Genomic DNA, 27,208 nt, shown 5'->3' with positions numbered 1-27,208 from the left:
TTCAGACACCTCCACAGGGGTCCTAGCATTCATGCCGCTCTCCACTGAGGAGCTGTGAATCCCAGAGAAGGATGGGAGACAGATCTGGACCCTGCCAGAAGCTCAAGGCTCCCGGTGTCTGGGTGCTAGCAGAGCGCTGCTGACATCCCCTGTCTTCTCCTCAGTCCCAGAGTGTGAAGAACAGCCTGTCCTGCAGACTAGCTCTAGCCAACATTATGGGACCTTTGCACATTCCTGTTCCTCCCTCCCTTCTGGAATCTGTTCTTCTGGTAACCGCCCTGGCTCTACACTGACCTGCACCAGCCCCAACTACAGCCCAGTCCTGGCAGAGCCTGGCACCCTCTCTATCAGCCCTGCCTCTCCCTCCCCATATGCAACCTGGAATTGCCTGGCTCTGTGACACTGGACTAGTGTCTGCCTCCCAGCACTTTGGAAGTGCTAGGAGGGCCAGGCTGGATGTATTTCCACTCTGCACTAAGTCCCTAGCACCAGGACAGGCACCAGGCAGCTGCCCTGGAACGAGGGTGACCCTGCAAGTGGAGGCTGAGGGGCGAATGCAGAGGCTCCTGAACTAGCTGCGCCACTCAGATCAGGATGATTCAAACCAAATTCCCTCCTTACTGTCACTGAGCTTCAGTTTCCCCGGTGGGCAAATGTGTGCCATAGACACCTCCTCCCCCGGGGCCTGCAGAGTCTGCATGAAGAGAGATTACGTCAGAAAATGCTCTAGACACGACGTAAAAAGTTTCGTTTTGTTCTCTAACATGACCGGGAGGATCTGTTTAGCGTTTCAGGATTTTTTTTTTAAAGTAAAGTAAAAAACACCAGATGGCTTCAAAGTACGCAAATGTTGGGCCAGCCCTCGTGACGTCCCACGGGGGACTGAGGCCCAGAGCGCAGTTGGAAGGGGAGGGAACGGCCGGGAACCAGGGCGGGGAGCGATGGCCTCTGAGTCACTCCGGGCGGGATTGGGGCTCTGGGCCCTGGGAGGGGGAGCGTACGCAGCGCGAGGGGCAGCTTCGCCATCAGCCAAGCCCGCGCAGGGCTGCTTCTTCCTGGGTAGTTCCAGCTGGGCTCTGGACCTGGGGAACTCGGGAATCCCCGCCTCCGATTCCAGCTCTGCAGCAGGGACCGGGTTCGAAATCTGCCACCGCCTCCGCTGCCCAGTTTTGTCAGTCCCTCTCCATCTCCGAGAAGCCTCCGTTTTCTCACCTGTTAACAAGGCGCTGGAGTGCTCTCCTTAGAGGGCAGGAACCAGTTCAAAGGCCACCCTGTGCCGCGTCTCAGGTGCCCTGAGAGTCTGGCCTGCAGAGGGGCGCACACCTGAACCCGTGTGTCCTGCCTGACAACGTGCTCTGTGCCTTCCACAGCCTATCGTAATCCTCACCGTGTCCCAGGGCTCGGGAACATTGTCACCCATTTTACAGACGGAGAAACAAGCACCTGCCCAAGGTCCTGTGCCGCTCAGCGTTTGAGGCCATCTGCAGTCTCCTCCCCCTTCCCCTCTTCAGGACTCAATGCCCAACGCCCGCTTTCCAGACGGGACCGGCGCCTGGAGATGCCTCTCGCCCCATTTCTTGACTCCAGGGGCCCAGCCTCCACCGTTGTCACGACAACCGGGGGCCAGTTAGGAGCAGGGAGGGGGGGAAGCCCCGCCCCTGCCCCGCCCCACCCCGCCCCTGGTTGGGGGCTCTGGGCTTTAAGCGCCTGCAGCCGGCGCCCCAGAGCGCCAGCTTGCGAGGAGTGCGGAGCGTTTGAGGAGCGTGGAGCGTTTGAGGAGCGGAGAATCCCGGAGCCGCAGAGAGCGTGAGCAGCGGCCACAATGTGCGGTGAGTGCGGTTCCTTCCTCCCCAGCTGCGCGGATTCCTGCGCTCCAGCCTCTCAGCGCCTGAGCCCCAGAGTGAGTTGCTGGGGACCCAGAAACATTGCGGGATGCAGGCGTTGATCGGACTGCTTCCCCGGTGTGGGCGACCCAGAGTGGCTGGGGGGAGGGGAGTGTCCAATCCCGGTCTTGTATTTAGTGAGGGCGATCTGCCGAGTCTACACAGAGGGGAGAGAACTGGTTCTGTTCCGCTCCGGGAAGTTTGCAGCAGTGATGTCCGCACCCCCGTGCAGTGAGGGCGCTTTTCTCTGCTTGCCCCAAGTCTCCCACAAAGGCGGACAGCTCACCCGGGGCACGGGGTGCCCCAGGCGGCTCTCAGTGCTCCGCGCCCACCGAGGAGAGGTGACCCCACCTGCGCCCTCCCGGCAGTGTCGGGAGCAGACCCTAGTGCTCTCCAGACGGGCCTGCGCCCCCGCCTCACGTCCCAACATGAACTCGTGTCTCTCTAGAAGTATTGATTCTGTGTTGTCGTCTCTTTACTGGAAGGAGCTCTGGGTGAGGTGCGAGAAAGATGCAGCAATGACCGCGAGCCTTAGGCTGAAGTTGGGAGGGGGTCCAGGACTGGAGCGGGCTCAGTTCCGGGGTTCCTGAATACCGCGGTGACCTGGAGCTGTCCCTAGAGGTAGCACGCCGTGGGGAGGGTAGTCGTGGCCCCGCTTGCACATCTGCAATTCCTTACTCCCCTGGCTGGGCCGCCTCCGCTGGCTGGGGAGAAAGCCGGGAACTTCTGCTGAGACAAAAGGTCACTGTGCCTTGTTTTTTTCCTTAAGTAGGATTCAGTTACCCGTTCCAGCCTCCTGTGGCTGGAGGACCTGGTGGAACTTTAGAAGCCATGAAAGGCCTCTGTCTAGCTTCGCGAGGGCTGCGCCGCGAGCCCTGAGCCGAAGTCTGTGCAGGCCTTGTGTCTGAGGCCAGGCTCTCCTGAAAAAAAGTGAAAAGGGAACAGCCAACTAAGGAGCAGACAGCCGGCTTTGAGGTGCAGCCTTCCCCCGCCCGAATGGCATCAATTTCAGTTCCTGAACCCTTTGTGAAAATCTCTGGACTCCCCAGCACGGTTTGTAATTTGTAGGGCTGCCTGTGGGCAATTCTGGGGAGAAAGATTATACAAAGGTGGCAGTTTTGCCAGAAACTCACTGGATTCTAAACCCGTCAGTGTGGCATTCAAGGCCCTTGGACAACTGGTGGCCTTAAGAGTTTTGTTCTGTTTTCTTAAAGGGCTACACGTGTCTTCTCCCCTGGGGAAAGGATGAGCATGCATTCCAGACTCCCTGAGTCCTGACATGGGTGTGCTGTGCAGCACACCCTGTCCAGAGGTGCGCAGGGAAGTCAGGGAGCTGGTGTGGAATTCCCACAGGGGACAGTTATTTCCTTTTCCAATACAGAAGAAAGTCTCAGCTGGATGTCTGTGTGTCTTTTATATCTTTCTGACACTTGCCAAGCACAGAGGAAGTGTCCACCTCAGAGCTCACAGCAGCAGCTGTCTAGAATTGAACATACTGGTCTGGTTTCTTTGGATTATGGTCTGTGTATGTTTGGCAAATGGTTGTATTGTAATGAAGTCATTTAAGTTTTCAAAAATACAGTCAAGTTTACAGAAACACATTATCCGTGTGCATTCCATACAAGGATATGGCAGAAATTGAGAAGATGCACCTGGAATGAACCACTTACCCCTTTCACTCTACATTTGGGGAAATTGAAGCCTAGAGAGGCCTGTGCAGACCCATGTCTGAGCAGGAGTAGTTTGAGGTCTTTTCTGTGGGCTGGCTGTGGACCCAGTGAGATCTGCCATGACTAGGATGTTTCCGCAGGGGTCAACAGGGGTCCCACCAATGGCCTCTCCTTGACCATGCTCAGACTGGCCCTGGCTCTCCTTGTCTTCACTGCTTCTCCCACAGGAAGCTGAACCCGATACTAGCCAGTCCCCCCCTCCCCCCACAAGGCAGATGATTCTCAAAGTTTCAGTGCACAGAGTGTTTAGCTAAATGGCACATTGGTACTCATGGGTATTTTTGTTGACATCTGAGTGTTGCTGGTATTTTGCTGCCTTTCTGCCAATAGATAGGTTACTGTAGTCCCTCCCTATCTCCCTCCTTTCCCTCCTTATCTTCCTCCTTTCCCTCCTTCCTTCGTGGCTGAGCCCCTGTGTTTTCCAGGCCCTGGGGCCACATGGGCATGATCTTACCTTTGGATAAGAGGTCGGTAGTTGGCAGGGCAGTCCAGAAGGGGAGTGCTGACCAGGGACCAGATACCTCCTGAGGTAAATGCCATTACAGAGGGCAAACTTCGAGCACAAGCTACAGCCTGGCCACCCCTCGCCAAACCAGCAGGCAGACATCTCTCTGTCTGGTGCACAGGATTTCAACTTTATTCTTTAAATTAGGTACCAAATTATAAAAGTGGGTGAATTTTTTACTTCTCTTGAAAAAAATTCAGAGATGAGAAAACCTGAGTCCATATTTCCAAGTAGTGCACAGTGACCCCAAGATGAGGGGTGAAAGCTCCCCGGCTCTCCCAGCCCCCAACCCAGCAGTTGGTGACCGTGCAGTCTGAGCTTGGGACCCCAGCACAATGGAGGCTGGGAGCATTGAGCAGCCTGGGCAGAGAGGGGTACTTGCGACAGTACTACAAGGGCTTGGGTCAAGTATGAGCTCCACAAAGGGTGGAGTGACAGGTGAACCAGGCTGTGGGCAAAGCATATGCCAGGGCATAGTGGCAGGGAGCATGCATGCATAGGATATGATAAAAGGATTTCACTTCCTACCCATGAAGTCTTAAGTCTTGCCTGTCCTTCACCGCCAAGGGAAAAAAAAAAAGACTTGGTTATGGAGAATTGGAGAATTCTTAGTTTTTGCTAAAAGGTACAGAGAGGCCTTGCCTTGAATTCTTCATCTTCTGTCTTGGTTAGTGTACTAGTTTCCTCTGGCTGCTGTGACAAATCACCAAAACTTGCTGGTTTAAAACCGCAGACTTCCGGCCAAGATGGAGGTGTAGGTAGACATGTTTTGCCTCCTTCCACAGCCATAAGAAGGATTACATCTACCTCAAAACAGAAAAAAAAAAAAAAAAAAAAAACCAGAACTACCAGAAAATCAAACTGCATGGAGGTCCAACAAACAAAGATGTAAAGAAGTAATACTCATCCAGACAGGTAGGAGGGGAGGAGATGAGGAGCCGGGGCAAAGAGAATGCAGAGTAGTGGCAGTGGCAAGGAAGCAGCTGCAGCCAACTTACAGGAAGCACAGTCACACATTATACAAGCCAGGAGGGACATCCAGGGAGTACTCCCAGCCCTAGGCCAGACTGCACAGCTCATGGTTCCAGTGCAGGGAAAATAAAGCTTCACTGCTTCTAGCTGTAAAAACCAATGCGGGTTGGGGTGGTGGAAGAAACTGCCGGTCTCTCAGCAGAGTCCATTTAAAGGACCCTACGGTCTTAGAAGGTATGAAAACCCACCCACTCTAGGAACCATCACCAAGACAACAGCTAGAGGGGTGCCAGTCGCATACAGAAAGGAGGTAAAGTGACTGGAAGAAACGCAAGTGCTGAGCAAGTGGCATGTTCCCTCTCCCCCTCCCCCACATACAGTGGTACAACCTGGTGAAAGGGGTTGCCCAGCACTGACAAATACCTAAGGCTCCACCTCTTACAACATACAGGCAAACATAGGAGTGTGTCAAGTTGAGGAGACAGAGAACTATGGCCCAAAAGAGGGAGCTGATCAAGGTTCCAGAGGGAGAACTAAGCGATAAGGAGATAACCAGCCTAACAGATGAGGAGACAGCCAACCTAACAGACACAGAGTTCAAAACACTGGTGATAATGATGCTCACAGAAATGATTGAGTGCAGCAAATGCATAAGAGAAGAAGTGAAGGTTACACTAAGTGAAATGAAGAAAAATCCACATGAAACCAATGGTGAAGGGAAAAAAGCTCGGGTTCAAATCAATGATTTGGAACATAAGGAAGAAATAAACAATCAACCAGTACAGACTGAAGAATTAAAAAAACAAAAACAAAAAAAACCCAAACAAACAAAAAAATGACAATGAATAAGGAGGCTTCTGGCCAAGATGGAGGCCTAGACTCACACGCTCCATCTTCCTCCACAACTAAGAAGGAATAAAACTACCGCAAAACCAGAAATAACCAGAAGTTCCAGAAAATAAATGGAAGTCCAATGCATGAAGTTACAAAGAAGTGGTGCTCGTCTGGACGGGTAGAAGGGGTGAAGCCAGGGTGGAGAGGTCAAGCTGTGCTGGCAGTGGCAGTAGCGGCAATGGCAGCAGGACAGCGGTAAGCACAGACACCTGTACTTAAGGGGAGGTGAGAAGTGCCTGGGGAGCACCCCTGGCTTCAGACAAAACCTGTCAGCTTGCAATTTCAACACTGGGGAAGGCAGACCTCCATTGCCTTGGACTGTGAGGCCTAGAGGGGGTGGGGTTGGAGGAGGAGGCTCCCGGTCTCTCAGCAGAGAGTGAGCAGCAGGAATCCATCTTGGACCCCACCCCCACAGAAAACGCCACAGTGTGGTGAAAAGGGTCGCCTGGTTGTGACGAGTGCATGGGGCTCTGCCCCCTACAGCATAGGAGGTGTGACAGCCCTGCCCAGGAAGCAAAGGTAAACACAAAACTGTCAGGATGGCACAGATCATGATAGAGATCCCAGTCATGCAGCTGACCAGACAGCAAATATCTAATCTAACAAAGCAGCAGATAGGAAATATTTCTGAGGCCCAGTTCAGAGCTTTGGTTATAAAAATGTTTACAGACCTAACAGCAGATCTTAAATGGACGGAGAAGGAATGAAGGCTAGTTCTGCTGAAATGAACAAAAACACATATGAAACTAGTGGTGAGGGAAAGAAAACCAGAGATCAAATCAACAAATTGGAACATAGGAAAGGAACAGTCAACCAGTGCAGAAAGAGGAAACAAAAAGTGAGGAGAGGCTCAGAAACCCATGGGACAGCTATAAGCGGGCCAACATCTGAATCATAGTGTTGCCAGAAAGTGAAGAAGAACTCGTTCGGCAGCCGTCCGTCTCGAGAGACGATGGTGTAGCTTCTTAAGAGTCTATCTGCACCGCCGAGAATGGCTGTGCAGTCTGACTCGGGAGTGACACGGTATCTGTCTCCTCCCGTGTTGAATCGACATCTGGAGTGTCCTCTCCAGTGAAGCTGAAGCTACAGAGCCTGGGCAGGGTGATATGGAGGGTCTGCTGTTGCCCATGCAGCAGACCCCCCCCTCTCTTCACAGCTGAAGGGTCCAAGGGAAAGACGGAGTCAATACAGCTTGGCTTCAGGTGCGCCGCAGGAGTTGCCGGTGTTGACTACAACGTCAAACCGCCTTAGGGACTCCGGCTCCGGATTTTCTGTCGGGGTTTACTCCCTTAGCCTTTCCCCTGAGGAGGTATGCCGCAAGGCAGCGGAGGTTTTTTGGAGTCAGAGTTTTCCTTCTCTGATGTGCCCTGACTGGAAAGATCGAACCAGCGACACTTAGCTCGCAGGCCGACGCTCAATCCACTGAGCCAAACCAGCCAGGAAGAAGAACTAGAAATTGAAAAATTATGTGAAAAAATAATGAAGCAGAACTTCCCTAACTTGGGGAAGGAAATAGACGTACAGGTCCAGGAAGCACAGAGAGTTCCAAAAAAATTGGACCCAGGGAGAACCACACCAAGATACATCATAATCAAAATGTCAAAAATTAAGGATAAAGAGAGAATCTTAAAAGCAGCAAGAGAGAAGAAGAGAATTATGTACAAAGCAGTCCCAATAAGACTATCAGCTGATTTCTCAAAAGAAACTCTGCAGGCAAGAAGAGACTGGCAAGAAACATTCAAAGTAATGAAAAGCAAAAACCTACAACCACGATTACTCTATCCAGCAAAGCTGTCATTCAGAATAGAAGGGCAGAGAAAGTGCTTCCAGGACAAAGTAAAACTGAAGGAGTTCATCAGATCCAAACCACTGTTATATGAAACGTTAAAGGGACTTGTTTAGGAGAAAGAGGATCAAAACTATGAACATTAAAATGAAAACTGTATCACAACAACCAACAACAGAAGCTAGGGAACTAAATCAAAGGCAAACTAAGTAGGCAACAAGAGTGGGAGAAGAATTATAGGTATGGGGAACATTATGGAGGGAGGTCAGCAGAGAGGGGGAAGGGGGGGAAAGGAAGGGAGATGGTACAAGAATTAAGAAGCATAGTAGGAGGGAGTGGAGTAGACAGAAGGATGTTGAGAAGAACTATATGCACAATCAATGGGCATGGGCTAAGAGGAGAGCAACTGGAGGGAGGGGGTCACTGGGTGGTGGGAACAAAGGGAAAAGAAGTTGGGACAACTGTAACTACATAATCAATAAAGCATATTAAAAAACAACAACAACAAAAAATGAGGAGAGGCTTCGGAACCTCTGGGACAACTTTAAGTGTACCAACATCCAAATCATAAGTGTGCCAGAAGTAGAAGAGGAAAAAAAATGAAGGAAAACTCCCTAAATTTGGTGAAGGAAATAGATATACAAGTCCAGGAAGCACAGAGAATCCCAAAAAGCTAGAACCAGGATTACTCTATCCAGCAAAACTACCATTTAGAATGGAAGGGCAGATAAACTGCTTCTAGGACAAGGAAAAGCTAAAGGAGTTTATCATCACCAAGCCATATATTATATGAAATGTTAAAGAGACACATTTAAGAAAAAGAAGATCAAAACTATGAATGGTAAAAGGACAACAGACTTATAACTATCAATAAAGGAATCTAAAAACAGAAACAAACTAAGCAAACAACCAGAATAGGACCAGAATCATAGGTATGGGGATCATTTGAAGGGTTATCAGCTGGGAGGGGGAAGGGGGAGAACAGGGGAAATGGTGCAGGGATTAAGAAGTGTAATTGGTAGGTACAAAATAGACAAGGGGAAGTTAAGAATAGTAGAGGAAAGGGTGAAGCCAAAGAATTTATATGCATGAACATGAATAAGGGAGGTGGGATTGCTAGAGGGAATGGGGTACCAGGCATAGGGGGGCAAAGGAAGAAAAATTGGGACAATTGTAACAGCATAATCAATAAAATATACTTTAAAAAAAACCCAGCATACATTTATTCTCATACAGATCTGGAGACTAGACATTCAGAAATCAGTGTCACTGGGCCAAAACCAAACTGTCAACAGGGCCCTCTTCCTTCTGAGTCCCCGGGGGAGAATCTGTTCCTCACCTCTTCCAGCTTCTGGTTACTGCCAGCTTTCCTTGGCTGGTGGTTCCTCACTGCTTCTTCCAGGTCCACTCTCCCCCTTATGAGGACACTCGGCAATGCACTTGGGGCCCTCCCAGATAATTCAGTATAATCGTCTATCTCCAGACCCTTACCTTAATCACATCTATAAAGACTTTATGTGTGTGTGTGTGTGTGTGTGTGTGTGTGTGTGTATCCCATATAAAGATTCTAGTGATTAGGACCTGATATCTTTGGAGGCCATTAATCACCCTGTGACAGTTGGGTTCTTGCTTTCAGGTGCCTTTCCCAAGAACAGCCTAGTGCTGCCAATCCCAGGTGCTCAAGCCATGGCCGCAGGACGTTGTCAGCATCCCCACCCCCCCGGACCCCTCCCCCATGGTCTCTGGGCCCAGCACTCAGACTGGACCCACCACAGTCATAAAGGGCACCTAGGCATCTGGTCAACACCCAGCCCTTCACTGGTGTGACGTATCCAGCTTGACCAAATAGTTTTCTGTTTCTGTGTCATCTCACTGTGGCTCCCACTGCATCTTGCTCTTTGCACATGCACATGCCCTTCCCACTCATCTCTTCCCTGCAGGGAGCAGGCATGGTGTTTGTGCCTGGAATCAGGAGGGGCCAGGGCACCACACACAGTCTGTTTGCTGGCACAGAGGTCTTCAGGACAGCTTGTCAGGGCCTCCCGGGGTCTTGCGGCAGGGCTCATCTGCAGAGACAGCAGCCGGGACACAACGTGACTCGGGGGAGCGCTCACCCTTTTGTCCCAGAGCCCTATCGCATTTGGCACTCCTGTCTTCCCTGTAGCGGCTGGGTTTGTGGAAGGATGGCTGGCACTGGTGGGCACAGACTGTGGGCTCAGGTCGCTGGGCTTGTTTCCTCTTCAAGCCACCGCAGGCTCAAGAAACAGAGCCCACTACTCAGTGATGGGCAGATAAATGCGTCACAACTGGCTCCCTGGTTTGCCGGTTTCTATGGTGGAAACACTGTTGCCACTGGTCATTCCAGGTTGTCACTGTGAGGTCCCCAAGCAGGGAGTTGGGAAGAGAGGTGCCTCTCGGAACAAGCTCTATCAGCTCCCTGCTGCTGCTACCCAAATGACAGGGCTCATGTGGGCACGCTTGGAGTGGGGCTCAGCCCAGCAGCCGCCCGGCACCCCATCATCAAGCCATTCCTCCCTCGGTCAGTTTTATTCCTCTGGGGTTTCCAAGCCCTGAGACAACCTCCCCATCCCGTGGCATCCTGAGCACTTCAGGGATGGAGAGGAGGTCCAGGAGTCCAGTGCTGCTGGTTCCGGCCAGGCGTTCTTCCAGTGTGCTCATTGTCATTACCCATCACTTAGAGATGGAGGTGCCCTGGGAGGGATGTAATGGGACCCAGCCTTGCTGTGGTTGCAGGCCCTGTGGGGAGTCCAAAGCAGGAGTGTCCTAGGGTGCGGTGGGGGCTCCCAAGGGCCAGGGGAGGGTCTGTCAACATGGCCTGAACCCGACCGGGAGAGTTCAGAGGTCTGTCCATAGGAGCCAGGTGGGCACCTTCCCATAGGCCATGTCTCCTCTGTGCCAGCTCTTCTCACCCCTCAGGGAAGGATTTTACGACAGGTTTTAAAAGGTGATTTGGGGGGCACCTGCAGTCAGACAGACCTAGCTGTGAATGACTCAAGTCTTTGGCCTTGGAAGCGCACATGCCCTGTCTGTCCCTGGGAGTCACAGACTCAGCATAGGGCATTGTGAGGATCAGATAAGGTACAGTTCTGGAAGTACGGGCATGTGGGGCCTTGTAAATGCTGGTGGTGGTGGAAGTACGGGCATGTGGGGCCCTGTCAATGCTGGCGGTGGTGGAAGTACGGGCATGTGGGGCCTGTAAATGCTGGTGGTGGTGGTTTACTCTGAGCCCTCCTCAAGCAGGGTTCTTCCAGGGACTGGGGTCATCACGGTGCATGAGAGCAGGCTGGTGGTAATTTGGGGACATAAACCTTGTGCTCGAGGGTCTTGGTGTGACCCCTGGACAATGGCAGTGCCACGCTGCCCTTGTGAGAGGGGCTGATCCTCAGGAGGCTCAGCACTAACTGCTTCCTGGCCTTTCTGCCTTGTACATACTGAGGTTCCAGGGAGCAGATCCCCTGTTTGTGGCTGAATGTGGCTGTCTCAGGCCCAGCTCAAAGGCCACCTTCTCTGACCACCCTCCACCCATTCATTCATTCCTTCAACACATAGTTATTGAGCACCTCAAATGCACCGGGCTCTGGGTTAGAGGTGGGGATACAGTGATGAAGAAGATAAATAAACAGATAGTGTTCCATCCTTACGAAGGTTTCATCCCAATGGGGACTCAGTGAAAAGACCAGGAAGCAAGTGCTATATAGGAAATAAAGAGGGTCGCCTTGGCTTTTTCAGATGGGCAGTGGGGAAGGCCCACATTAGACCCAGTGGGTGGTCAGCTGACACCTGTAGAATGAGTCGGAGATACGTGTGCACAGAACCAGCCCAGCAGCTCTGCCCCTTCCCACCTCTCAGTCCCCAGCCCCTCTGCCGCAAATGCCCTGAGGGGCTAAGTGGTTCCTGGGCACACTATCCTCTCTCTACCCACCCCGTGAGGTCCCCTGCACCTCAAAACACCGAGCACAGTGATGAGGCCATGCATCATGGGCTGAGAAATGTTTCGGGGATGAATTAAATCTTGATCAGCTCTGGCTCATGTGGCTCAGTTGCCTAGGCATCGTCTTGCACACCAGAAGGTTGTGGGTTCTATCTCCCGTTAGGGTACATGCCTGGGTTGTGGGTGCATTCCCCCGTCAAGGCACATATGAGAGGCAATTGATCGATGTTCTCTGTCTCTCTCTAAAAGCAATGAAAAAATGTCTTCAGGTGAGGATAATCAATCAGTCAATCAATCTTGAACAAGCTGCAGCGGAATCACCCATTTGGTTGAATCATCATTTCCCCAGTAGGAAGCCAAGCGAAAATACTGGTAAATGTTTCCATTTCGCCCTGGGCTTTAGTGTGTGACCCTCTCCAGGGTTCGCCAGTGTGCCCGGGACTGGCCTTGGTGCCTCACCCGCAGGCAGGGATGGGGCTGCCTGCTGTGCTTTGGAACACTCTCTGTGCAGCAGGCACTGACTGTGTCCTCCTTGGGGCTTTGAAAAGGCTCTGTGGGTTCAGTGACTTGTGTGTAGCGAAGGCTGCAGGCATAATTCAGGCACTCTGTTCTTTCAGCTGTCATGCCGGTGAGCCTGAGAGAGAAGGCTGCAGGCAGGTGACCCCGAACTCACTCTCTCATGCCCTAGAAGGTGCACTCAGACTGGGCTTTCTCCTTTTGGGGGGCTGCCCTGCAGGTGCATGGGGCTGGGGAGCCATGGTGAAGTCAGTGAAGTCAGACTAGGCTGGATGACCATCCCATACCCATCATGGATTCACAGAGTGGCACGAGCAGAAATGGCCTGGCCATGCCATGGGGAAGCATTTCTGCCCCCTCCCCAGTGCTCTCTTTGGAGGCAAACACCAGCCTTGGGTTTTGGGTTCCCTTCCATAAGTATTGTGTCTACTCCTACCCCATCCCTGAATAACTCACACAAGTTGTATAATCTGTGTTTTCCCTCTGACACATCCTGAAGAGGTGGCTTGTTTTCCAAGAGAACAGACAGCTTCCTCTCATTCCTGCGAGGGCTGCCTGCCCGTGGCTCCACACTGGCCCTGCATGTGGCTGCACCATCACTTACTGGGCTCGTGCCCGGCCTTAGGCTGTCCCCAGGCCTCAGGCACCACAAATAGCAGCGAGCAGCTCTCCTCATGGCAGCACGCTGGTGTCTCTGCAGAGGTATCTGCTGGAGACACTCCTGGAAGTACAGTACTCTGGTCCACAGATGTGCACCTTTTAATTTTGAGAGATAGCCAAATTGCCTTCCCAAGAGGGCGCACAAATTTAAACTTTCACTTAACTGTCAAACTGATCCATACTGATCTCATAGGTAAAAAATTGATTCTCATCCTAGCTTTCCTTTATCGTGGATGGGAGGGATTCCAGCAGGGAATACTGATGTGAATTGCACCGAGAAAGTTCTGGGGAGGCAGCTTTCTTTTATTTCATTATTTTTTTAAAACAGCAAGAGCCCAGTGTAAAGGCTCATTTATTCACTTCATCTCCATGGAGAGCAGGGACAGCCAGGAGGGCCAGCTGTGAGGGGAGAGATGCTGAGCTTAGGTAATGAAAGAACTTGCTGAGTAGATGTCAGCCTACAAGACCATCTATGCTGAAAATGAGATTTATGCCTCCTTGTGTAAAAGCCGTGAAAACCAGCCCCTGACCCCAGTAGCCTCCCAAACAGTGCCCTCATGGCTGCTGAGCCGGCTAGGTGTGGACACCACTGGGGATACTGAGGACAGGACATCCCAGCCCATGTGGGCTGTGGCGGCAGCCCCTACCCCCACCAAAGTGGCTGTTTTGGATCTGAGAGCCAGAGCCCCTTGAAGAACATACGTGCCTGACATGAGTTCAGAGGGAAGTTGGAGCCAGAAGGAGGGAATTGCGGGGGTTAGGGGAGGGGAAATTGGGGAGCTGCGCCACAGAGTGCTCTTGTGAAAGCCTCTCAGATTTACTCTTTCCAGACTTGGTGCCATCTGCAGGTCCTGTCAGCTTCTCTTTGCAAGGTGCAGGTATAATTCTAGAATTGTTTCCAGAAGGCTACCAATGACTCATCTCTTGAAAGACTTCGGAAATAACCTGAGTTGCTCCTTCCTTCATATAACTGTCTCCCAGAGCCAGGTGGTTTTCACAAGTGACTGGAATTTGATGCTGTCCCCCCAGGGAACTTTCTGAATTTTTGAAGAAAAATCAATGTTACTAAAACTTCCCCTAAACACAGATTGTGCTAATAGTTGTACAACTCTGTGAATATGCTAAAAATGGTACTTGCACTTTAAATGGGAAACCACTATGGTACGTGACTTATATCCCAGTAAAGCTGTTAACATTTTTACAAATGTTTACATTAAAAGGTAATTATCATTTTTTATAAGGGAGGTGACCATACATCCCATACCCAGCCGTGTTCAGATTTGAAGTGTGGTGCGGAGGGTGGGCCCCTGAGACGCTCAGGAGGGACCTATGCTGGGAAAGCGCCCAGACTGCACACAGCCTTACATTCAGCACCTGGCACCCAAACTCAGGCAGCCAGGAAGACAGAAAGAGCAGCTGCCAAAATTACCCTTGCCATTTTTAACAGAAACCATCTATAACTGCTTGGAAAGCAGTTAAATATAACTTTAAATATATTTAAGTATATTTTTGCCTGTTTTTAAATATAACTCTGTACCTTAAGATGTTTGTGAAAATATATCCTGTGTACAGTAATGTACAGTACATAAGGATGCAAAATATTTTAGTACCATTTAGTTTTGTAACCTATTTTTGACTGAGTATGTCTAGATGAATTTTAGCAAGTTAAATATTCATGTGACTTGACCCTACTTACTACTTAGGAATAAATTGAAACTTAATCGTTCATTCAGATGTACCATATTGACTTAAATCAATTAAACAATTGGAGATATTACAGGTAGTTTTTCGTATAATCATACTCAGTCTTCAGATATCCTCAGGCAAGTTATCCTTTCTGAGGTTGATTTCTGGAAAAATTTTATTTTTACTGAGATATACATGACATTGTATAAGTTTAAGCCGTACAGCATAATAATTTGATGATTTGATGATTACCAAAACAAGATTACTTAACATTCATTGCCTCACATAGTTAAGATTTTTTCCTCATTATGAGAACCTTTAAGAGCTACTCTTTTCCCAACTTGAAAATATATAATAAAGTATTAACTATAGTTACCATACTGTACATTACAGCCCCACAACTTATTTATCTTATAACTGGAAGTTTGTAATTTTTGACCACTTTACCTCACTTCTCCACCTCCTACACCCACCTCTGGCAATCAACAATCTGATCTCTGTATCTATGAGTTTGGTGTTTTTTTTAGATTCCACAATAAATGAAATCATAGAGTATCTTTCTCTGACTTATTTCACTTAGCTTAATATTCTCAAGGTCCATCCATGTTGTTTCAAATGACAGGATTTCCTTATTGTTATGGCTGAATAATATTCCATTGTATATAAACCACATTTTCTTTATCCATTCATTTGCCAGTACATTTACAGTGTCTTGACTATTGTGAGTAATACTGCAGTGAACATGCGGGTGCAAATATCTGGCAGGTTTTCAATCTTGGTCAAATTTTTTGTCACCCCAGAAAAATGTTAGGAAATAATAAAAAATTGTTAATCAACAGTCATTGGCATCAATTCAATGCCAACAGGAATCCCCAATTTGGAGTGCAGAGAAGAAGGAAATTAAATTCAGTGCAAACAATTTGATTGTGACACAGCACGGCCATGAAAACAGCACGGCTGTGAGACAGCTCAGTAGTGTTACAGCCTAATTATGACGCAGCTCCGCTGTGAGCTAGTCCTGGGTGAGGCCCCTCTCCAACTAGACAGCTCTGCTCGGCTTTGGTTTGCGCGTTCTGCTCCACACTAGACTGCACCAGTCCGTGCCAGTCTGCTCCGGTCTGTTCAGTGGGATGTTCTGGTGTTTCAGCTCCAGCTAGGAAGTCTTCAGTGGAAAGGGAAAGTGCGCTCCTGGAGCCAGAAGGGAGCTGACTGTATAAGGGCTGCTCAGATGGCAGGAACACAGCGCAGGCAGGCCGTCCAGTGCAGGCTTCTCTCTGAATTGCAGCTTGCATGAGAGCCACCAGAAGCCCTCCTCAGTAGGTATCTTCTTTCCCAAAATTAAAATTGGGAAAATAAACCCATTAACCCTACCCATCCCCTAGTCAGCTCTGTCCAGTGCTGGGAGTGTTTTAGTCAGGTTTCCTTGGTTCTGCTCCTGACTCTGGCCCAATCATAGCCTTCTCAGGTTGATGAGTGATAGCAGGTCTGACCTCTAAGGCTGCTGTGAGCTTTGATTGACACCTGTGTGGGAATGCTTGACCCAGTGCCTGACGTATGGCGGGTTCTCAATAAGGTGAGTTACTATGAATATGACAGAATCCCAGTAACTTTAATGATCTGTACTGTTGCTTCCCTGATTAATATAGATTCAGGGTTGCTCCATCCCACAAACATTCATTGAGATACAATAATAAATATGAAGATAGGAGTGCCAGCCCGTGTCACTGTTGGGGGATACAGATGTCCCAGGATGTAAGAGAACTGGGGTGGCCCTGGGGTGTAAGGGCCAGAGCCTGGATAAGCCTGTCCTAGGAGGTGGGGTTGGGGCTGAGCTTTTAGGAGGGCAGGGGGAATGCAAGGACAGAGGGATGACCGGATGGGGCACTCGCAGGGCAAGATAGAGACAGACGAAAAGTTGGTCTCAAGCAGAGGAGTGAGTGGAGGCCTTTGGAAAGAACCAGCATGACAACTGTTACTTCTTATTTTGGAAAATATGATTTTGCAATGTGAATACAGTAGTCCCTTTCTATATTGCGGTTCACTTATCGCGGCCTCACTGTATCGCGGGATTTTAAAAAATGTTTATCGCGGATTTTTCACTATATCGCGGGATTTTGCGGTACTGTATACGTATGTTGTTAAAGTTACGTAGGTTTAAGAGTGTAGAATATGTTTAAGAACATAAGTAGTGTTTATAAAAGTGTGGAAAAGGTTAATAAGGGAGTGGGAAAGGTCAATAACGGACTGGGAACGGTTTATAAGTGTGTGGGAAGGGTTTAAAAAGCCTTAAAATATATATAAATACTAAAATGTAAGGTTCCCACTTCGCGGATTTTCACCTATTGCGGGGTGTCTAGGACGTAATACCCACGATAAGTGAGGGAATACTGTACAGAAAATAAAGTCAGACAGAATCTTCTCCGTTTGTCGGCCTCCCTTTAAGATACAGATCCTCTGGGGCCAAGAGATGGTTTTTCTCTTGCTGTTGTAAAGCGGTGCTTCTGGATCCAAGCAGGAGGGCTCAGTGGGAGGTGGAGTGAAGGCCGTGGTGCCCATTCCCAGGTGCCACAGGAGGCTGCCTGACGCCCGTAGGACTCTGCCCGGGCTTATTCTGTGCGCGTCAAGGAGTCTGCGTAGACGGGCACTCCCAGATGTGCGTGGGTGGTGGGGCACATTGGCTGATCTTTGTCCTAGAAAACGTTGCTGCGGTGAGAGCCTCATCCCCTGCAAGCATGTCCGTGGACGTCTAGGAACACGTCTCCTCTGTGGAAGGGCAAGGCCAAGGGGCGTGCGAGGGCTGTTCCCCTGCTGCAGGAGTCTTTTGTCACCGGGCAAGAGTGCCTGTGACGCCCCTCCGGAAGCAGGATGCCCCCTGCAGAGTTGCCTCTGTGTGCATGCGCCACGTCGTCCTGACCACGAGACCTGTGCTCGCTAAACGCGCAGTGTCCCTCTGTCAACAGGAATCTTCGCCTACATGAACTACCGAGTCCCCCGGACCAGGAAGGAGATCTTTGAGACCCTTATCAAGGGGCTGCAGCGGCTGGAGTACAGAGGCTATGACTCGGCAGGTAGGCCCGCCGAGGAAACAACGCTTTCATCACACCTGAAAACTGTAGAACAGCCGGAGGAAGAAACAGGCAAAAGAACTGCAGCAAGTGCTCCCCTGGTGCCTTTGTGCTCCTCCGCTAGGCGTGGCGGGGTGGTCTGGGGGTGGGGGTGGATGGCGGAGCTGTCCTGCGGAGACGTTTTTGTTTCCACCTCGTCGTGATTCTGCATTTTGTACTTTTATGTATTTTTTCACTCATGTCACCATTTTCCATGATCCTAAACTCCTCCTAATGGTCTTCCCAAGTGGCTGCACTTCTCAGAGCAGCCATCTCAGAGTTCACCCTGCACGCCTGGCTGGTGTGCAGTTAGTCTGCTTCCTGTTTTTAATGCCACGACCTTAGAAGAAGGGGAGGGCCCGTCACTTTGCACCCCCTTCGGTGCTCGCCAGGAGGCTGGTAGGAAGGGCTGAGGCAACAGTGACAGCAGAGGCCCAGCTAAGGCCGCAGGACCACTGCACCCAGCAAGAGGAACGCCCTGTGAGCCCACCGCCCTCAGCGAGGGCTGTGGTTGTGCCTGTCCCCACGGCTGCCCTGGGGCTCCACAGGACGGCCCAGGGCCCAGTCACGCAGCCCTTGCCACAGTCACAGCCCTCTCTGTCCAAGTCGATTAGGAGACAAGCCTTAAATTCCAATTCAGAAACTCGTGTTCACCTGCAGGTGTGGCAATCGATGGAAATAATAGTGAAGTCAAAGAAAGACACATCCAGCTGGTCAAGAAAAGGGGAAACGTCAAGGCTCTTGACGAAGAGCTCTACAGTAAGTGGGAAGCACGTGACTCAGAGCAACCAGTGCCACCTGGGCCACTTGGGAATCTTTTATTCCAGTGGTGTCTGAAACTGAACATGCTGACTTATCCGAGCATGAATAATAGAAGGAGGGTTAAGCCCACAGTGCAAAACTGTGTTCCCAGAGTGTGGGATGCTTTATTTTATTAGCTAGTGGTGCATGAAGAAATTTTTTAGTTTTTCTGGCAAGTGATACTGCTTTTCCACTTGTAGTAGTGACATATATTTTTCTTTTTAAAGTAAGTTTATTTCAGTTACTTGAGTTGGGTCACTGTAAAGCACCATGTAAACAACAACAGGGGTCCTGCAGAAACCCCAGGAAGGGCGGGGGGCCGAGGGGGTCACTGGTGGGCTGTGCCCATGTGTCTCCATGAAGCGGTACCACCTCAACATATTGCTACCATGTCAATGCTTATTTTGAAAGTGTGGCAGATGGATTTTTTCTTCTTCTAGAGCAAGACAGCATGGACTTAGAAGTGGAGTTTGAGACCCACTTTGGCATTGCGCACACCCGATGGGCCACCCATGGGGTCCCCAGTGCCATCAACAGCCACCCACAGCGATCAGACAAAGGCAATGGTATGTATGGAGGCCTTGCTCCCTGTCTGACCCGAGTCCACCGCCACAGGGCTTCTCAGCCACCCTGTCATCCCCAAGGATCCAAACTGGTGGCAACAGTCACAGATAGGAGGCCAAGTCAGTCTTGCCCTGGGGCAGTGCTGACCCCGAGGTGTCCACAGGAAAACAAGGCACTTCTAGAGAGTCCTGCTTGCTCTTGGGAACCCAACCTGAGGGGACTTGGCAGCAGGAGAGGTGCAGGGCCTAGACGCTGTTCCAAAACAAGGAACTGATGTGTCTGGGCCCTTGAGGAGAAGACAGTGTTCCCTTGCTTAACTGAGTCTGAGGGGCCTGCACTGAGGCCTCAGTCACGGAGGGCATGAGATTTGGAGAAGCAGAGGCTGCAAGTGGCAGCCCCAAGGACTCCTCCAGCAGCAGGACCCTTCACTTGGCTTGCTTTGCACTTTTGTAAAAATTGAGAATAGTTGTGTGTACAAATCCAGACTTCTGGCATGCCTTGACAGACTGGAAGCTATGGTAACTGGGCTCAGAGAGCCTCATGCTTCACCAACAGCCAGCCAGGGTCTGTCCCAGAGAAGGGACACAGCCGCTGCTCACGGCTGTCCCTCTGCTGAACTGCAGGCTTCCCACTCCTCCCAACTGCTCCCACATGCCAGCTCCAGCTCATGGGTCCTCATCACTTGCCTGGAACCCAGGACAGTTCTTCATGCCCTGGCTGTCCTAAATCATGCCGCACCCCTTTCACGGAGGTGACCTCGTAGGTCTGGGGCTCCCAGAGGCAGCTCTTGGGGCTCTGTGGGCAGCCCCAGGGTCGTCAGTCCTCCTGCAGTAGGACACAGTAGGCATGGGAACTAGGAGAGGGCATAGCCCTGACTCCTCCCAGGGCTCCAGGCAGGGGTGTGAGACATCACCTGTGCCCTTGTGTGGGTCCCCATCTGGGTTGGGCCTGGTCAGGTAAGGAGCCCCAAAGACTCATACAGAGCTGGGCGTGATGGAGGAGGGTGTCCAGCAGGGAGAGCGATCTCTGGAGTCAGCTGGGAGCCCACACTGAGATGTGCTCTGGTGCAGTGCCGCTTCTTGCACCCCTCAGCAGAGCAGCTGGAGCTAGCCCAGAGACCAGGCTATGTACGCATCCACGTAGTCAGAGTCTCAGCTAGCGAGGCTTATGCTGGCTCTTTCCCTTGGATCTGGTCCGTGCCCTGGATCACAGGGTGTTCCACTACTGGGGCAGACACCCTACACCCAGGAGGGCGACAGCAGACCCCATGGTGCTGAGGACCTAGAATGTACATCCAGCTGAACCCCGAGCTAGACACAGGGGCTGGCCCCTTGAGCAGCAGCGTTGGCAGAGGAAACGCTGTATCAGGCCTGTGTGCCCTGAGATGTTACACCCAGCCCCCTGCCCACTCAGGTGACAGGCAAGCCCCACATCAGTGCAGACAATGATTCTGTGTCCCCAGAGCAGGGAGGCTTCCAGCAGATGCCCCCACACCCAGACTTGGAAATGCCTGCCCTGACTCAGGATGAGTAATTAAAAATAAAACAACACAGGAAGTAAGAAAAGATTAGTAAAATTTCTTTAGCAATTCATCAGTGGTAGCTGGAGAGCATAATTTTAAGGAAAGCTTATCCCCAGCAATGGCATTGTGCCAGAAAATTACACAAAGGGGTTTTCATAAAGAACACACAGGTTCTAGGAAACAAATTAATGCTAAGAAGACAACAGATTCAGGTGAGAGAAAAGTTAATAAAATAGTGTAAGAAATAATGTCACAGTAGATGTGAAAGCAACTCGAGAAGAGGGTGGCTCTGGAGGCAAATGCAGAGGAGGTCCAACAGTTGGATAACTGGTGTCCCCAAGGGGGACCAGACAAATGGAACAGTAAATACACCAAAGCTGTAGCATAGGTGAGCTGGGTTAGCACACCTGCTGAAAATGGCTTTTTTATTCAAGCTCTCTTATTTTTTGTGACAACACAAAAAATAAGCAATATGCTGTAAAAAAGAGAGGAAATTATGGTAAAAATAAAAAGAACAAAGGAAAAGGTTTTAAAAGATGAACAGGGAAAATCTGTCCTGTACTGAAGAAAAACTTGATTTGGAGACCCAAAGTTTCGCTGAACAATAAGAGTCAATAATTTTTGATGAATACCCAACATCTGGGCACATCCTGCTGGAATTATTGAATCTCAAGGATAAATAAGAGTCCTTCTGTTATCTAGGCTGAAGAGGCAAAAGGGTTACTGGCTCAGAAAAACATCCAGGCTGGCCTCAACTATCTATTGAAGTGTGCAGTGATGACTAAGGGGACCGCCCTGGCCCTCCCCACATCTCCACCTGTGCAGAGTGCAGCCCCAGGGAGCAGTTTGCTGCTAGAGTGCGTGAGGTGGAGGCGCAGCGGGCAGACCCTGCAGAGAGACATGTTCCAGGCCATGCCGACATGTGGGGGAGCATAGGGATGCCAGAACTGCGGGGGGGTGGGCGGTTTCCTCTAAGAAAACCAGGACTTTTAGGTGAAAACTCAAAACTTTTCACTCAAATCTTTAAAAAAAAAATTTATCCTCCCTTGAGGATATCCTTATTGATTTTAGAGAGAGTGGAAGGGAGGAAGAAAGAAAGAAAAACATCGATGTGATAGAGAGAGAGAGACATATCGATCAGTTGCCTCTCATACACACCCCAACGGGACTGAACCTGCAACCCAGGCATGTGCCCTGACTGGGAATTCGGTTTACGGAACGACGCTCCAACCGAGTCACACTAGCCAGGACTCAGCTCAAACCTTTTTACAATTTTGTATAGTCAAACGGAAGCATGTACATGGAACACTAGTGTGTGACTTCTTTGAGCCAGTGAGGATTCCTGGAATTGTTTCTGGGTAATGAAGGGTTAATTGTCTCCATCACCATAAGTAGCAAAGCTTATTTGGTGACAGTGTAGACCACAACTAGAGTTTCATCCATGGTCAGGTTGGTGGATGGTTTTTACTGAAAGAGGAATGTGTATTTTCTCAGGTTGAAATTGTAGTCAGCAGACGTCAGTACTAGTGACTATAAATGATGTTTGTTAACAGATATCCATACAGGAGCAATGTTTACAGTTTCAAGCTCCTGAATTATTTCCCTTCACATCTGACTTGAACTTCACTTCTTCACAGCCTTTCTCTCTTGACTAAACTTTTCTTCCAGAATTCGTGGTCATCCACAATGGGATCATCACAAATTATAAAGACCTAAGGAAATTTCTGGTAAGATACTCCTTCTGGGTAATGTCCCAGTTGAGTAGTATTGGTCTTCCCCAGTAACTTCCAGTCAGCTCATTTCCCTCTGGAAGCAAAGGCGGAGCTGAATGAGAGCCACTCTTGGCCACATCACCACGTTGGACAGAAACCTCAGCCCCAGCTTAGCCACTGTCTCAGATCGTGCAGGGCATTCATATGAGTCCAAAAGGGCCACTAGAGTCTTAGAATCAAAAGAACACGCATTTCCTTTTATTCAAGTGTCTGCTCTAAATTACCAACTCACACACCAAATGTAATGTGGGGCGGGAGGGCAGATGGCAAGTGTCTCAAGGATGAAAAGGTAGTGGTGCTGGCTGGGATGTAGGTGGATTTGACTCATTTGATCACTGACTGCTGTGATTTTGCAATGTCCAGAGACATGGCAGGGCCAGGCTGCTGAGGGGGGCCATCTCAGGGACACTGAATGACTCAGCTGGGTTACACTGTGTGATTCTGGCAGACATTTCTCATCATTTTCACATTTTTCTTGCTCTCTTCTTAAATCAGTCTGAGGGCAAGTCATAAGGGAGGAGAGGAAGCTGGCCAGGCCAGTGTTTCGCAATGACCATCGTCTGACACTGTTTAACCAAATATTCCAGGAAAGCAAAGGCTATGAGTTTGAGTCAGAAACAGACACGGAGACCATTGCCAAGCTGATCAAATATGTGTTCGACAACAGAGAGACTGAAGACATCACATTTTCAACACTGGTCGAGAGAGTCATTCAGCAGCTGGTGAGTTACAAGTACCCCTGTCTAAAGCATCCCTTCATTTTTCATAAGCATTTATTAGGCAGATTTGTGCAAAGTACCCGAGGGTTCAAGCTGGCTCATCTACATCGTCTGGCCTTAAGGTGTTACATCCTTGTAATATCTGAAGAACTTCTGAGGTGTGGATGGCAAACATCCAATGGAAGTGCCTTGCCTCGTTTTAATACCTCTGAAACTGTGACAGGCTTCCAAACTGGAGCTTCGTAGATCGCAGGTTGCACACAGGACTGTGTTTTCTTTTCAGTTGAGTTGCTTGTGCCATCAGTTACGTACCCCAGATGCGTTTCATTGATGTAAGCTTAGAATTGTAGTCTTTCTTACTGTTTCAGTAAAGCAGTTATTTGTCCCAGAGGATCAATGGCCCAGCGTCCTTCCTGAGTGCATGGATGGAGCATGGATGGATGGAAGCAAGAGGAAGTGAAGAGGATTGGTGCAGATTGTCCAGAAGTCTGATTAGAGAGGAAGGGTTGCAGTTTGGAAGGAGGATTGTGCTTTTGGGATAGACATCAGGTCGGGTCTATGTGTGCTGAAGGGAATGATCCAGGAGAGATTCATGACATCCCAGAGGGTTAGACCCATAGAACAAAGGTCCTGCTAAGGGGCATACACTGGGGAAATTATCCAGAAGAGGCCCCTGCTTATAGGAGGAGGCGGAGCAGACCCAGGCCCCTCTGGGATAGAGGGGGAGGAGGAGAGGTCTCCAGACCTCCCAGAACCCGCCTCTTGGACATCAGTGCCACCCAAAAGCTCCTCTCAGGTGGGGACTGCCTGGAGACAATGTTCGGGCCAAGAATCTGTCACACGTGCAGTCAGAGGCTGCTGCAGCCACAACACTTTGCTTTAAAATATATTACCCTTCACTGTTTTCAGAGTCTTTTTTTTTTTTTTTAAGGGAAGTCTACTGTGGAGCCCTTTGCTCTGTGACTCCCATTTGGGGGTTATAGTTTAGTGAACGTCTTTGTAAGACTCTGGCCCAGCTGTCAAGTATGATGAACGTGCTGTGTAACGTACAGGAAGACAACTTGGCTTTGCAGACAGTACTTCCTCTTTTCCATTTGTAATTTTAAATTTCAGAAAGCCCTTCCTGGGGATGGCACTTTTCAACTTCAGGGACCTCTCTTACCTGAAGCAACAAGCTCTTTTGGGCAGAGAACAAGAAGTGTGTTCTACTCAGTCCTACTTTGTTATAGACTAGCAATTTTCAAGCAGTGTGCAGCAAGGATTTTTTAACACATGCAATACCTGACTGTTTAGTCAGGGGTGCTGTCCTCTTTTCCCTTAGACTGTCAAATGAAAAATGATAACAGGTCAACTTTCTTTAAAGTTGGAGCAGTTGTCTGTGTTTGAACAGATGAAATAAAAATAATAATCGAGGAGAAAGCGCTGAGCGCCCAGAAGGGAAGGCTGGACCGGTCGCTGCTCTGCTTGTTTCAGGGGCCACAGTGTCCCCCCCCACCAAGTGTTAATAATGACGACACTCACGTCAGCATGTGGCCGTTTCGTTCAGCTTACGAAACTCCAGTTCTGAAGTTTTGGCTGCTGTAACAATGTTACTTTGAATATATTTTAAATCGTAAAAGTAAAATAATTGTTGTTTGTTTTTTTCGTTTAATTTGGAATGATTTTCAAGTTTCTGCAAATAGGGCAATTGTAAATTTAAAGCATTAAGCATTTATTGGTGGAAAATGTATATAATCCCATTCCAAGAAATAGTGAAGTTGAAATAAATGCTTTAAAGTTTACCATTTTATCAGTGGTTTCCTAACTATTCTCTTGTATTTATTTATCAATCAAGTCAAATAAAAATGATTAAGACTAAAAAAAAAAAAAAAAAAAAAAAAAGAAAAATGATAACAGGCAACACAACAATAGCCATCTGGTGTGAATGAGTCAAAATCATACCTATTTTTTGTCAGATCGGCAAAAAAATATATAATTTTTGTTTGTGTCACAGAATTTTAGTAGTTTATGCGTGCCATGAGATGAAAAAGGTAAAAAATTGCCGCAGTAGACAAGACCTGCAGGGTGAACGTCAGACTGCTCAGGATCTGCCTGATGCCCCTGTGTTCTGGGCAGTGTGAAGGGCGCTCAGAGTCCTGGGGATGCAGGCGCAGGGTCCCTCTGGCTATGTGACTCAGTTGGCAAACTGGCTGTAGTGCACTGGCTGTGCAGGGCCTTAGGGTTGCCCAGCGTTCCAAACCTTGGGGATTTCACATGGAAATCCAGATTTATAGCTGCTCACTTCTGACCAGAGTCTGCCAGGGGCATGGCAGATTAGTGTGGGATGGTCAGAATGGAGGAGAGAATTAGGCACCAAGGATTTACATGAAAAGAGCATCTGGAGTCTTGAGTTAGGAGAACTGGATTCTAGTTCTAGTTTGTACAAACCAACAAGCTGAGGCACAGAGAACAATTGACAGTCATCGCCATAGAAATAATAATTACAATAATACCAACTCTTGTTTCTATTAGGTTCTCTGTATGGCAGGCACTGTTCTAGTGCATTGGTTCACAGAAGCCATACAAGGTATACGACTAGTCTCCTTTTCACTCACCACAAGGAAAATGAGGCACAAGGAAAGCTGCAGTAGTGCCCAGCTGAAGGGTGGAGCCAGGATTTGAATCCAGGCTCTGATGTGAGTTGAGCTAAGCACAGGCCATGGAGTTTTAGCTACTTTAATTTTCACAGGTACACCCTGAGTAGGTACCGTCCTGGTTCCTGGTTTTCAGGCACCATCCACCCCACACATCGCAGAGCTGGCCCTCATTCCTCATGGGCCTCTACAGGTGCAGCTGCCATTGCTCACAAGGAAATCCACGAGGTCTGGTCTTTGTAATTCAGCGTGGCACCATCTCTGCTGCTGTCCTCCTAAAGTCACCCTGCCAGGCTCTACTCAGTGCCCCAAGTGAGCATGGCCAGCATGACACCAGGACCACCTGCAGTGACGAGGGGCCCGGGGAGCCCAGTCAGGCCCAGACTGGGCTTCCGTGGCCTGGCGCAGCCAGAGCCAGGTGTTCTCACTTCTCTTCCCTGTGTTTTCAGGAAGGAGCATTCGCGTTGGTTTTCAAGAGCATCCATTACCCAGGAGAAGCTGTTGCTACCAGGTAAGGCAAACACATTGATATTTCCCATAGCAAATAACTAAAATGTTTAACAGCCTGAGGCACAAGGGGCCACAGGGCCTCCAGGAACTGGAAGGCACTTGCTTCGTCTCAGGGACAACTGGGGCTTAGTCACAAAGACTGCAGCCCATCATCTCTCTGGCCAGATCTTCTGATTTTTTTAAAGAAAAAACAGTTGGATTTTTATTTGAAATCTCCATATTTTTAGAAGCTGACGACACATTCAAATTTAAAGTAACGTTATATAAAGGCAGAACCAGCTTTCATTGGGGCTTAAAGCCCATGTCATTTCAAAGACTCCCTTTAGAAAAGATGCAAAATTATGAGAACAAATATTTCAAAAATTTATACAGAACCAAAAACCACATAGCAACAGCAATCCTGAGAAAGAAGAACAAAGTTGGAATTGTGCTACCTAATATGAAACTATACTATAAGGCCATAGTAATAAAAAAACAACAAATCAACAAAACAACAAGTGCTGATGAGGATGTGGAGAAAGGGGAACCCTCGTGCACTGGTGGTGGGAATGCAGACTGGTGCAGTCACTGTGGAAAGCAGTATGGAGGTATCTCAAAAAACTAAAAATGGGTCTGACTTTTGACCCAGCGATCCCACTTCTGGGAATATATCTGAAGGAACCCAAAACACTAATTTGAAAGAACATAAACACCCCTATGTTCATTGCAGCATTATTTATGATCACCAAGATATGGAAGCAGCCCAAGTGTCCATCAGTAGATGAATGGATAAAACAATTATGGGGCATTTACACAATGGAATACTACTCAGCTATAAAAAAAGAAAAAATTACCCTTTGCAACAGCATAGATGGACCTGGAGAACATTATGCTGAGTGAAATAAGCCAGTCAGAGAAAGACAAATACCATATGATACCACTCATATGTGGAGTCTAATGAACAAACTGAACTAGCAAGGAAAATTGGGACAGATTCATATATAGAGAGCAGAGGACAGC

At 49.1% G+C, this 27,208-nt stretch overlaps 1 protein-coding gene across 1 annotated transcript in view; it reads left to right on the top strand.

Moving 5' to 3' along the window:
* The first annotated feature begins 1,722 nt into the window (after positions 1 to 1,722).
* Positions 1,723 to 27,208, top strand: part of GFPT2 (glutamine--fructose-6-phosphate transaminase 2) — a 40,181-nt gene continuing 14,695 nt past the window's right edge. Inside the window, exons 1-7 of the mRNA XM_090290454.1 lie at positions 1,723 to 1,829; positions 17,545 to 17,652; positions 18,349 to 18,447; positions 18,930 to 19,055; positions 22,244 to 22,302; positions 22,935 to 23,069; positions 26,149 to 26,210. Coding sequence (XP_090146580.1) covers positions 1,823 to 1,829; positions 17,545 to 17,652; positions 18,349 to 18,447; positions 18,930 to 19,055; positions 22,244 to 22,302; positions 22,935 to 23,069; positions 26,149 to 26,210 — 596 coding nt within the window. The 5' untranslated portion in view covers positions 1,723 to 1,822. The remainder of the gene's footprint in view (positions 1,830 to 17,544; positions 17,653 to 18,348; positions 18,448 to 18,929; positions 19,056 to 22,243; positions 22,303 to 22,934; positions 23,070 to 26,148; positions 26,211 to 27,208) is intronic.

This window comes from Furipterus horrens, unplaced genomic scaffold, assembly GCF_987537825.1.
Source record: "Furipterus horrens unplaced genomic scaffold, mFurHor1.1.pri manual_scaffold_10, whole genome shotgun sequence".
Taxonomy (NCBI): domain Eukaryota; kingdom Metazoa; phylum Chordata; class Mammalia; order Chiroptera; family Furipteridae; genus Furipterus; species Furipterus horrens.
Note: the sequence above shows the minus strand (reverse complement) of the source record. Positions and strands in the feature narration are given on the sequence as shown.